This window comes from Cynocephalus volans, chromosome 6 (assembly GCF_027409185.1).
Source record: "Cynocephalus volans isolate mCynVol1 chromosome 6, mCynVol1.pri, whole genome shotgun sequence".
In the NCBI taxonomy this organism is placed as follows: domain Eukaryota; kingdom Metazoa; phylum Chordata; class Mammalia; order Dermoptera; family Cynocephalidae; genus Cynocephalus; species Cynocephalus volans.
The window spans coordinates 109,325,824-109,339,349 of NC_084465.1; the positions used below are offsets into that span (position 1 = coordinate 109,325,824).

The 13,526-nt window shown below is 44.5% G+C and overlaps 1 protein-coding gene across 4 annotated transcripts in view; it reads left to right on the plus strand.

Moving 5' to 3' along the window:
- The first annotated feature begins 13,061 nt into the window (after positions 1-13,061).
- Positions 13,062-13,526, plus strand: part of ABCC1 (ATP binding cassette subfamily C member 1 (ABCC1 blood group)) — a 131,679-nt gene continuing 131,214 nt past the window's right edge. For all 4 annotated transcript variants that reach the window (XM_063098694.1, XM_063098695.1, XM_063098696.1 and 1 more), the window contains exon 1: positions 13,062-13,168. In XM_063098694.1, the coding sequence (XP_062954764.1) occupies positions 13,121-13,168 (48 nt within the window). In that variant the 5' untranslated portion in view covers positions 13,062-13,120. The remainder of the gene's footprint in view (positions 13,169-13,526) is intronic.

Below are 13,526 nucleotides of genomic sequence, written 5' to 3' on the forward strand. Positions count from 1 at the left end.
TAGATTTTCTGGTTGCTCATGTCTTCATCATTTTGGTTTTAGCTCAAATGTCACTTCCCCTGTAACTCACCTTGACCAACCCATCTGTTCCTCTCCACCCACACTCACCTTCATCCTCACCCAAGAAACTTTTTGTTACATTAACTGTGTTTGTCAAAGTATCATCAATACCTCAAACTGGCTTTTTTCCTCCTTTGTTTATATTTTATTACTTTTGCTAGATGTTAGCTCCATGAGAGTCTTGTTAGTCTTGATCTTGAGTATATTTCCTAGCATATGGCTGGGGCTGGGTAGATGGAGGAAAGGTCTTCTTTGATGATCTTCAAGCATTGTGCTTATGTTCCGGCTAAAATAATTACACAGAACTATGTGTTCCTTGCACATTTTTAAGTTGACACTAAAAATTTAGTTGTCATAAGTTTAAAGAGGTGCAAAGTATAATTTCCCAGTTTTTATAAATATTGACATTTTTAGAATATAACTTTTAATTCATATTTTTAAATAAACCTACCATCAATTATTAAAAAAAAAAATCCACGAGCATAATCACATATCATGGAAATAAATGGAAAATTCCGAAGAAAAAAATAATACAAGAATGGGCTCTTAACAATTGGAAATTTTATTTCACTCTTTTTTCCCCTAGAACCTATATTTCCCTTCTGCATCCCCTATTGACTTCTACCCTAATGTAACATAATTGAAAGGTTTTTAAAATTAAGAAACCTTGTCATATGTCTCTGCAACAAAAATACTTATAAATAGTTAAATTTCTTTAAAAGTCCTGTGTCTCTAAGGCTCTAATTTCAAAAACTATCCTGTGTTTATAAGACACTAAGTGCTGATATTGTTTTTGAATTATCATTGCCATCTTTTATTTGAATATAATTGATCAAAACAACATATACTATATTGCAATCAGTAATGTCATACATTAAAAAGTATATTTTATTCCAAATCAGTCTCTACAAGAGATGGATGAGGCTGGGTTTTTTTTTTTCATGTATCTTTTTTCATGTTCACGAGCATGTGGGTGACTATTATCTTTATGAAATATCCACAGATGTGGCTGAATATTATTTATTGCTAGAACGGGACAGGGTCTAGAATAAACACTACCTCAATTTTTTATAGAAGTAAATACTAAAAAATGTTTTTTACTAAACAGATGGAAATTTTGTTATAGTCAAGTAACTCAAGATCACACACATTTGAACTTCTATGTAATTAAAAAAAAATTTTTTTTTTGGTGGCTGGCTTGTATGGGGATTCAAACCCCTGACCTTGGTGGTACAATACCATGTTCTAACCAACTGAGCTAACCAACCAGTCCTATGTAACTTGCCAAACACATTAGGATCCATTATCAAAAATTGTTTATAATTATCTGTCATGTTATACAAGGCCTCCTTCAAGTTTGTTGAAAGCAAATTGGAAACCATCAGAATTGCAGAAGGATTTGTTATCTAGCCCTCAGCGTCATTCTCTTTTCTAACCACAGACTATTATTTCACCCTGTGCCTTTGTTTGGCTTCCAGGTTTTTTCACCCCAGCACAATGCACCTTAGTAAGACTGGGGATAAGTGAAGAGTATTGCTTTACTCTTGCGAAGTGGAGGAAGGACAATTATGGAGGAGGGGACAACTTGAGCCTCAGGCACTTTTTCAGGCAGGTCAGTTTTAGGAAGGAAAGAACACACAGATGCTCAGCATTTGGGAAATGCAAATCAAAACCACACTGAGATACCATCTCACCCCAGTTAGGATGGCTAATATCCAAAAGACTGTAAATGATAAATGCTGGCAAGGTTGTGGAGAAAAAGGAACTCTCACACATTGTTGGTGGGACTGCAAAATGGTGCAGCCTCTATGGAAAATGGTATGGATTTTCCTCAAACAATTGCAGATAGATCTACCATATGACCCAGCTATCCCACTGCTGGGAATATACCCAGAGGAATGGAAATCATCAAGTTGAAGGTATACCTGTTTCCCAATGTTCACTGCAGCACTCTACAATAGCTAAGAGTTGGAACCAGCCCAAATGTCCATCATCAGATGAGTGGATACGAAAAATGTGGTATATCTACACATGAAATACTACTCCGCTATAAAAAAGAATGAAATACTGCCATTTGCAACAGCATGGATGGACCTAGACAGAATTATATTAAGTGAAATAAGGCAGGCACAGAAAGAGAAATATCACACGTTCTCACTTATTGGTGGGAGCTAAAAATAAATAAATAAATACACAAAACAACGGGGGGGGGGGGGGCAGGAAGAAGACACAACAATTACAATTCCTTGAAGTTAGGACCAGCCAGCCTCATCCAGTTTTTTACAATTCCTTGAAGTTGATACGACAAGGGAACAGATATGAGGTTGCTGGAGGGAGGGGGAAGAGGGAGGAGGGAGGGAGAACTTGGTAATGGGCCACGATAATCAACCACATTGTATATTGATAAAATAAAATAAAATTTGGAAGAAAAAAAAATAATCAGCTCTCACGGGAAAATAAATAAATAAAAGTGAGGTATAAAAAAAAATAAAGAGACTCTCTCTCTCCCCTCTATTCAGATAGGATCTAATACAATAAAATGCACCCATTTTAAGTATGCACTTTGATGAGTTCTGAAAAATTTATACACTTGTGAACTTTCTATAATATTCAAGATACAGAAAGAATATTTCCATCTTCATTTCAGAAAGTTCCCTCATGCCCCTTGGCAGTCGATCTTCCCCTTCCCTCCTGGTTCCAGGCAGGCACTGTCTGCTTTCTGTCACCAGACATAAAGCATCTGGCTCCCTTCACTCAGCATATTTTTGAGAAGCATCTAAGGTGTACTCTGTTCCTTTTTATTGCTGAGCAGTATCCCTCTCATGGTATATTGCAGTTTCTTTCTCAAATACTCATCTGTTGATGGAGATGTGGATGGTTTCCAGTTTGGTTCTTAATGAATAAGGCTGCCATGCTCATCCATTTTAGTATAAATCTTCGGGTGGACATATGTTTTTAATTTCCTTGAGGAAATATCTAGGAGTGGTTGGATGGTAAGTCTACGTGAAAACAGATCCTTTTAAAACTATCCTTGCCAGGAACACCAATTCTGGGAAGAATGTTTACTAGCCTGAATCCAATCAAGCCTTTAGATCGAAAGTTTACAGAAAGTACAAGGGGCAGAGTAACCAATGGAACCACACCAACAAAGAAACAAAGTGCCAAATCTAGCATGTGGGACATTCTACTGTATAATTCGCTTGTCTCTTCAACAAGGCAATGTTATTTAAAAAAAATAAAAAGGATTAAAAGATGCTTAAGGGATTTTGGCACCAAAAAAAATAACCAATCAAACACACACACACACACACACACACACACACACCACAAAACAAAAACAAACAAAAAAGATGCTTAACAAAACAACCAAGTACATGATCCTTAATTGTGAGAAAGTAAAAATTGGATTGTACTGAGAAAGTAAAACTCAGCAGTTCTTCAAACTGGGGTAAGAGAGAGAAAACTAGCTGCAAAGGTAACAGGAAACAGAACTTCAAAAAGTTCTTCAAAACGTTCGTGCAAAAATTTATATTATCTTTTAATTCTATTTTCCCATAAACTTTTTGAAGTACCTTTGTATTTCTCCCAAGGCCATGCTGCAGCTGTAGAGGATCATAGCGACCCCTTCTTTGAATGACCACTGCTTTTTGGCTTGCTGAGAAATTTTGTTCTCTTTAATTGGAGGCAGTCAGAAAATTTGCAGTTTGAAACTGTCAGTACAAATAAAGTATCTTCCTCTTGCCTGGAGGATCTAAGTCATCTGTGTACTGAGAAGATGCCTCAATGTCCAACCCAGGTGCGGAGGTTCAGATAAGGGCTTTCTGTACAAAACAGTCCACATTTCTTTAACTTTGCAACTTCCGATGAAACAGGACCCTGGGACGGCTTTGCAGTTCTCTTGGACACTGAGCCCTTCACTCACAGTCCTATTTTGCTTTGTGACTCTCAAAATCCTGCTTTATTTAAATTTCACCTAAACTTGACCCTTCCCCAAATCCTATGATTTAATTTTGTCCTTTGGTGAGGCATCCCATAATTGCTCTGCTGTGCTCTCCCTCTTTATAATGAATTAATAAACCTGGCTTTGTCTGACTATAGATTTGTCTCTGGTGGCCTTTTCTGATTGGGTTAAGACAATCAGGTGCAATTGAGGAAATTTGAATATGAATTGTATATTAGATCATATTAGTCAATTTTGTTAGGTGTGACGCTGGGGTTGTGGTTATGTAAGCGAATGTCATTGTCTTTTAGAGGTGCTTACTAAAATATCCAGGGGTAAAGTGTCATACAGTCTAGTTCCTTTGATATGGTTTCAAAAAAGTAAATTAGTACATTCTACATGTGTATATAAAGATGAAACAAATATGAGAAAATGGTCACAATTGTTGAAGCTGGGTAGTGAGCTTCTTTCTACTTTTCTTTATTTGAAAGTGCTTACAATAAAAAGTTAAACCAGTACCGAAAACCCATCCTTTCACATGCCCCTTGGAAAACTTTCATGTCAGGAGTCCTGTTCTTGGAGGCTTTAAGGAACTTGGTCCTATCAACGCAATCATGGGCTCTCAGTTTCTCCTTTGTCAAAGACCTTCTTTAACTTTCCTATTGACTCAGCAGACAGATCTGACAGCAGAAAAGGGCAGTGGCTCCTGGGTTGAATATCCACGCCGCCGCCCACCAGCAATGCGACCTTGAATGAGTTCCTTCACCTTTGTAAGTCTCCATCTTTCACCTGTGAAATCAGCATGATTGTAGTCCCCAGCTTGTTGGGTTGTGGCGGTGTGGAAGTGAGACCACACAGCGCCTGGCACAGAGAGCATACTCACTGAGCACTCGCTGTTATTGTTGTGGTTAAAAGAAAGAATTGGAAACCATCGGATGGTGGGATTTTTCACCACTGTTGCTATTCTGAGACTGCAAATTCTCAGGACTTCTCTTCTCACTATGGCTGTTTTCAGCTGCCATGTGCTCAGCACATAGCAGGTCAGGCTTTGGCTGTGTATGATCTGAGAGTCAAAAGCACAGGTGCCAAGAGCCAGCCAGAGGGTGGCTTTCAGTCGCACGTGCTGGAGTGAGGCTGGGGAAGCAGCTTCGTTGATCTTGGTTCTCATCGATTTCTGCCTCCCTTTCCTACCTCTGGAGGCTTGTCCCTCATCCCTCTGAATGCTTTGCAGGTTCTTCTGTCCACACCATCTCCCCTCTGCCCTCTCCCGCACCTCCTGCCCTCTTCTCCCGGCATCCCCTCTCTGCCACGGTTCATAACAGAGCGTTGGGAGAAGAAGGGATCCTGCTCTTTGGTTTCCTCTCTGCTTTTACAGTCAAATACAAATGGTACACACTCTCTACAGTTTCTCATTGACCATTCACTCATTCATTCATTCAGAAGCTTTTATTGAGAGCCTTATGTGTCCCTAGCGCCATGCAGGTGGAGAGATGGCAGAGTTTGAGGCAGGCTCTTGATGGCTCAGCTCCACAGCTTTGGGGTCACCCTAGGTACCTCTCTTTCTCTCACACCCTGCATTTGATCTGTTGGCAAACCCTATTGGGTCTTTCCTTAAAGTAGACCGAGAGCGTGATGCTTCTCACCACCTCTGTGCTTCTCTCTACCACCAACACTCATTTGGATTCCTGCAGTGGAGGCTGGCCAGTTAGCTCAGTTGGTTAGAGAGCAGTATTATAGCACCAAGGTCAAGGGTGAGAATTCCTGCAGCGGTTTTCCAATTGCTCTTCTTGCTTCTGCCCTTGGCCCCCACCCAGCAGCCACAGCGATCCTGCTAAAATATATGTCAAGCTATGCTAGTGCTCAGCTCAGTGCCCTCTCATGACTCCCTCCAAGTCCTCTCTGCAGCACACGAGGCCCGAGATGACCTGGCCTCTTGTCCCCATCCCTTCCCTCCCTCCACTCCAGCCCCACTGGGTTCTCTGTTCTCCAAACCTGCTGTCATGTCCTTGTATGTGTTACAGCCTCTGCTTGAGTGCCCCTTCCCTTCATATCCATGTGTCCTTCACTGCTTGCTTAACTGCCACCTCCTCAGTGAGATCTTCCCTGGTCACCTAAACTACCCATCCTCTCAACCCCCAAACTTTGTATCCTCCTTCCCGGCTTTACTTTGCTTCTTACCATTTAATTATCCTAAGTCACATATACTAAATCCTGTACATATTTATCTTCTAGATACGTAAATCTCTCTTTCCTACTGGAATTTTAGCTCCATGACAGAAGGATTTTGATATTTTGCTCACGGATATACCCAAAGCACTTAGACCAGGCATCAGCAAACTTTCTCTGTAAAGACCAAGGGAGTAAATATTTTAGGCTTTGCAGGCCATGCAGTCTCTGTTGCCACAGCTCAGCTCTGCCATTGCAGCATGAAAGCAGCCATAAAACATCCATAACAAGTGGGCATGGCTGTGTTCCAATAAAACTTTATTTATAAACACAGGCGGTTGATGGTAGTTTGTTAACTCCTGTCCAGTACTGCCTTGACACTCGATAAATATTTGCTCATTGAATTTGTTACTGCTCTCATTCTAGCAGGAGAGACAGGGAAGTTAAACAATTTCAGACAGCGTTAGGCACTATGAAAAAAATAAAGTAGGCGATGAGATAGGGGGGTGGTGTCTACTCTGGGTAGATGAATTAGGGAGGTCCCCCTCTCTGAGGAGGTGGCATTTGAGCTGACATTAGAGCAATGCAGTGGCATGGGCTACTTGAAGATCTGGGACAGAGGGTTCCAGGCACAGGGACCAGCAGAGCTAAAGGTTTGGAGGTGGGAACGAGCTTGGTGTGTGTTCAAGAACAGAAAGCAATCAGTGTGGCTTCAGCACAGTGACTAAGGGAGAGAAGGACAAGATGACGTCAGGGAGACAGGCAGAGGACAAGGGCCCTGAAAAATTCTTTTCTTTACCACTCTATTTTGGTTCCTTTATTATTTTTTTTAATTGTGGTCAAATATACATAAAATTTACCATTTTAACCATTTTGTAGTGTACAGTTCTGTGGCATTAAGTGCATTCACACTGTTATGCAACCATCATCACCATCTGTTTTAGCCCGTTTTGTGTTGCTATAACAGAATTACCTGAGACTGGGCAATTTATAAAGAAGAGAGGTTTATTTGGCTTACAATTCTGGGACAGCTGCATCTGGCACAGGCCTCAGGCTGCTTCTACTCATGGTGGAAAGTGGTGCATCCGGTGGGTACAAGCAGATCACATGGCGAGAGGAAGCAAGAGAGAGAGAGAGAGAAGGTGCCAGGGTCTTTTTAAGCAAAGAGCTCTCGCGGGAACTAATAGAGCGAGAACTCAGCCATTAATCCCTCTTCCCCCAGGGACAGCATTAATCCATTCATGAGGGATCCGCCCCCATGACTCAATCAGTTTCCAGCACTGCCACATTGGGGATCAAATTTCCACATGAGTTTTGGAGGGGACAACACATCCAAACTCCATCACCATCCATCTCCAGAACTTTTCATTTTCCTCGGCTGAAACTCTGTAGCAATTAAACACTAACTCTGCATTCCTCCTACCTCCAGACCCTGGTAACTGCCATTCTACTTTCCGTGTCTATGAATATTACTCTCCTAGGGACCTCATATAAGTGGACTCATACAATATCTGTCCTTTCGTGACTGGCCTGTTTTGCTTAACATAGCGTCTTCAGTGTTCATCTGTATTGTAGCATGTGTCAGAATTTCTCTCCTTTTTAAGGCTGAATAATATTCCGTTGTGTGTATAGACCACATTTTGTTTATTCATTCATCCATCGGTGGATGCTTGGGTTGCTTCCACCTTTTGGCTGTTGTGAATAATGCTGCTATGAACACGGGGTTGCACAAAGACCTATTCGAGTCCCTGCTTTCACTTGTTTTGGGTATATACCTACAAGTGGAATTGCTGAATCATTTCCAGTAGGACCTTATACGAAGCACAATAGGAGGCCATTGGAGACTTTATTCAGGATGTAACATTCTTGCATTCATAGGACCCCTCTGGCTGCTGTGAGGGGTTCTGATTGCAGTAGGGAGAGACAAGGGATGGGGAGACCAAGGAGCAGGCAGGTGCAGGGGCCCGGGTGAGAGACAGCAGAAGCTTAAGCTTCCAGTCTGGCTGCAGAGGTTGTATGGAGCAAATAAATGAATGAATGATTACAAGTAGTGTTAAGTACTGCAAAATAAACAAATGGGAACAGGGTGCTATAACTTCAGGAAATAAAAAAGGATCTCTCTGGAATTCTTTATACTATTTACCCAACTCACACTTTACCATGATGCTGCTGTTTGAAATCCAAATCCTGCATTTTAATTACAAATTACTTTGTCAGTTGAGTGGGTTTGGTGCAGGGCCCAGAGCCTCTTGGTCCAAGGGTATTTGTTACTGTATAAGAGCCCCAGATGGAGAGGAAGGGGCTTAGAGAGAAGGTAAAGGGAATAGTGAGTCTGTGGCTGAAAGTCGCATGGAGAGGGTTGGTGGTTAAGAGCTGAGTTGAGCCTTGTCCCCACCACATCCCAGCTGTGGATCTGGGGTGAGTTACCTCATCCCCCCAGTTTCTGCTCCTGGATTTCCTTATTTGGTCTATCACTCACTTCCTTCTCACAAGGGCAGGGATCTTTGTTTTTGGGTCTATAGCATCTAATATAGCATCTGGCACATGGTAGGCCTTCAATAAATATTTTTTATCTTTTTCTTTTATTTTCTATTTTAAAAGTTTTAACTGAGGTATAACTTTCATAGAGCAAACTACAACCACCTTAAGTGTCCAGCTCAATGAATTTAAAAATATATACATATAAAGTTGTGTATGTATGTATATAAATGTATATAAAAAACCATGTAACTACCACCAGATCAAGTTATTTTTATCTCCCCAGCAGATTCCTTCCTGGTCAATAACCCCCAACAATAACCATTATTCTGACTTTGATCAACATATATTAGTTTTGCCTATTCTTGAACATCATATACATGGGACTGTGAAAAATGTGCTCTTTTGTGTCTGGCTTCTTTTGCTCATTATGTTTTGTGGGATTCATATATATGGTTGATGTTATGAACATCTTTTTGTAGATGTTTTTTGGTGGACAGTATTTCCTTCTCTTGGGGAGGAGTGGAATTGCTATGTCATTGTATAGTTTTATGTCTAGCTTTAGTAGAAATTTTCCAAACTAGTTTTCCAAAGTGGTTGAACCAATTTACACTTCTACTAACAGTGTAAGAGTTCCAGTTATTCCACATTTTTGGCAACCCTTGGTATTTTCAGTCTTTCTTTTCAGTCATCTGGTAGGTATGTAATGGTATTTCTCTAGGGTTTTATTTGCATTTCCCTGATGACTAAGGATGGTGAGAATCTTTTCAAATGCTTGCTCAATATTTGTTGAAAGAATGAATGAATCGTTTGGATCAGATATCTGACTCTGCCTCTTGTCCTACCTAACACCCACCAGTGGTTCTCCATTGTCCCTCCCCTGGCTGAGAAGATCCTGTGAGCTCTGTCCCCTTCTGACCCCTCCTGCCCCATATGGATCCCTTCTGCTTTCTTCTCTTGATTCTTGCCACCCAGGTTGTCTTCACTTTCCTCCAATGATCTTCTCTGCTTCATGGCTCTTCCATAAACTGCTTTCTCAGCTTGGAACACATACCTCATGAACCCAGACTCATCACTTGTATCTCAGCTCAAAATCCCTTTCCTCCAGGAAGCCTTCCCTGACTTCTACCCCAGCAGGTCAGACTCTCTTTAGACCCTCTTATGCCCACTTTTTCTTCCCAGTTCTTATCATACTTGTAAATACTCTTTTCTTTTTTTTTTTTTCCTTGAATCAAAATCGATTATACATATTTTGGGGTTTCAACATTGAGATATGTTGATCAAATCAATATTACCAGCATATATATTATTACAAATCATAATTATTCTTTATGCCCCTTGTCCAATCCTTCCCCATCCCCTTTTCCCTCCCTCCTACCCCCTCTAATTACCCTAGATTTCTTCTCTCCCTCTGAAAGAATAAAGGTTACTCTGTTGATTTGCTGCCCAAATGATCTGTCCAATGCTGAGGGGCATGATTAGGTCCCCCAATACTATCATAGAGCAGATGCCTCTTCTGTCACTCTGAAATGGGCTCTGTGAGGAGAGACATCCTCCTCCTTCCTTTATCTCTGCTGGTGACTCTTCTTGTGTCAATGCACTCCTCCAGTGGCTGGCAGACCATCTGCATGGTGGCTGTGGTGTCTAGCCGCCTTTGCAACAGCCACGGATATCGTGGTGGCTGTGGTGGACCACTCACATGGAGGAGATGATTTTAGCATGCTCCTTGGTGCTGGCAATATGCCTGGTTGTGGAGAGTGTCCGATCCCTGGCTCCACACCCCAAGCGGGACCCAAGGCATTGGTGGTGTGCCTGGATGTAGGAGTGGGGTCTGGTCCCGGCTCTAATCTTCGGGTTCTTGGGCAAGGCCCCGAGGTGTTGGTGGTGTGAGTGGTTGTGGGCGGGGGTCCTGCCACTGGCTCCATGCCTCATGTCCTGTGGTGGGCCCCAAGGCATTGCTGGCATGCCTGGGCTGGAACCAACTTTTTGTCCTAAGCTTACTTCTAACATGGAGGAACTTCCTGTGGGAACCAGTACTGGAGCTGTGTGGTTGAGTAAATTGCTGCTTTGGAAGGCTTTTTGTGCAGCTCAGGGATTAATGGTTGACCTTATAGGTACTTCCGGCTCTCCAGGTACTTGGTGCACCTGGGTTGTGTAGAAACTCCGATCTGGGCCTGAGTTTTTTCATCAAATTGCACCCCATGCAATTCTGCATTCCTGACCAGTCTCCTCTGAGTGGTCCTGCACTGACTGGGGGGCAGATTGGCTGTCCTTGCTGTGTCCCAGTGTTCTCCCAGTGGGCCTGTCTCCCCCACTGCCTGTGCTCCAAACACTTCCTATGGGACGGGCCCTGCGCAGGTCCCTTGCGATGACTCACCAGCTTCTGAACGGCTCCCATTTTTCAGCTGTTCTGGCTCCTTGCTCCTGTATGGGTCCACGGGAACCCTATTAGTGGTCTTGCTGTCCTGGGGGCCACCAAAATCCTCTTCTCCCCTTCCACCTCCAAGTAAGTCCATCTGAAGGGCACAGCTGCGGCTTATGCCCACTCCTGCTCCATGTGCTCCAGCATTAAAGTGGACATGGCCCGAAATGCTTTGAGCAGTTTTTTCTTTCTCTCATCGTGGTTTCTCCTGCTTTCATTAGTTCTATAGGTCTCTCCTCCTCCTCCCCTGAGCTCCAGCGGCCCCAGCTTGGCTGATGTTACATTTTTATAGTTGTAAATTCGTTGATTTGTGGGAGACAATTATGCTGGGGACCGTCTATTCCACCGTCTTGACTGGAACGTAAATACCCTTTTCTTTATGCGATTATTTGATCCATATCTGTTGTCCTACCATAAAAACACTTAAAACAAACAAACAAACAAACAAAAATACTTCAAGTTCCGAAAGAGCAGCAACTTTGTCTTGTTCCTAGCAAGACCTGGCATATAATAATAGATGCTCAATAAATATTTGTTGAGTATAAATGTCAAAGCAACAGCACCATAAGCATTAGCACCTGAAAGTAATTAGCCCTTAAAACTCATTCACCCTCAGGGGACTTGGGCCAATAAAAAAAAAAAAAAAAAAATCACAAAAAACATACATTTCTCCCTCCTTCCTTCCTGCACTAGGTCCTTTGGGAGGGGTCTCATATGCAAACACTGTTCCTGTTTTATTTGGTGCAGCTGTTGTGTGTGTGAATGTGTGTGCACGCATGTGTAATGGAAACCACACATCAGGCAGGGAACTAAGGAAGAAAGAGAGGAAAGGCATTGCTGGCGGCACAGTGAAAGCTTAGACTCCCTGCCCTGATTCCAGCCCCTCTGCCTCTGCCTGCCTGTGTATTAAACAGGTCTGGAGCTATATGGCACAATGGTTACCATTATAGATCCTCCCTCCTTCTCAACCAGACTGCCTGGGTGCAGTGTGGCTTAGTCACTTACCATCTAAGTAACTCCTACCTCTCTAGGCCTCAGTCTCATCTGAAAATGAGAATAATGTTACTTACCTCATGGGTTGGTTGTGAGGATTACACAAGTTAATACATGTAAATTTCTAAGAACACAGCCTTAGGAAGCCACATACCTGTGAATGCCTGTTAATTATTATTCTGCCTCTAGTCCTTAGCTTTTTAACCTCTGAGGCCAGGATCAATAACCTGATTATTTCCTGGATGGTTCTCAGAGGGTGCCGAAGAAGTGCTTTACACACACGTGGGGACAGCAGCTGTTTGGGATGGAGATCAGAGTCCTCGGGCCATGTGCTGGAGTCAGACTGGTTGTGGGTTTGAATCTCACTTCCACTACTTGCTTACTGTGTGACCTTGGGCAAGTCATTTCACCTCCCTGAGCCTCAGTTTCCCCATCTATAAGGGGTAGATTAATAAGCATGCACCTCTTCCTGTTGGTGTCAGCGGCCTGGGATCAAATCCCATCCCTGTCAGTTATTAGCCATGTGCCCCTGGGGGAAAAAGAAAAAAAAAAAAATCACTCAACCTCTCTGCACCTGGTTTTCTTCCTTCTAGAAAGGGGAGTACTAACAGGATCAGATGAGAACGCAGCAGAGGTGGGTGGCTCCCTGCAGGCTCGTGCAGAGCTCGGTTCACGTTATTTTCTCCTTGTTCTAGCAGGATTTGAAAACCGGTCGCAGGGGCTGGACACAAAGATCCGGGCCGCTTCTGGAGGGCTGAGCAACGCCTCCCGGGGCCTGTCCCCTCAGAGGTGGCCCGCGGTCTCCGGGCCGGGGCCCGCCGAGGCGCCACGGGTGCAGGCGGCCAGCGCGGCCCACGCCGTGGCGCGCGAGGTGACCGGGCGCCCGGGCGGGGCGCGGCGGGGCGGGGCGACCGCATCGCCGTGACGCGCGGGCCAACCAGGCGGCGTTGCGGCTCCGGCTGCCTCCGCCGCCTGCCTTCCAGCCGCCGCCGCCGCCGCCCGCCGGGCCCGTCCGCTCGCCGCCCCTGCCCGCCGCCGCCCGCCGGTGCCGCACCGGCCGCATGGCGCTCGGGGGCTTCTGCAGAGCCGATGGCTCCGACCCCTTCTGGGTACGTTCGGGGCGGCCGCCCGGACCGCGTGGGGTTGGCGGAGGGAGGGAGGGAGGGAGGCCGGCGAGGGGAAGCGCCGGGCCCGCAGCCGCCCCGGGGCGCTCCGGTTCCCCGCTGCATTCGGCCTGGGGGGCCCCGAGCCCCCGCCCCGCCCGCCGCCGGGCCCCTTGGGGAGTGCAGCCGCTGGGGGAAACTTGGGTGACTCAGTCGCAGGGAAGCAGGGCCCAGTCCTGGGGTTTGGGAGGGAGGGTAAGGAGCCAGAGCCTGGGGCAGGGGGCCTTCCTACTTTGGGGCTCCCTCCCCTAATTAAAAGTAACCTTCCGGGGAAGGGGACGCTAGAGATGGGGACAGGAAAGGG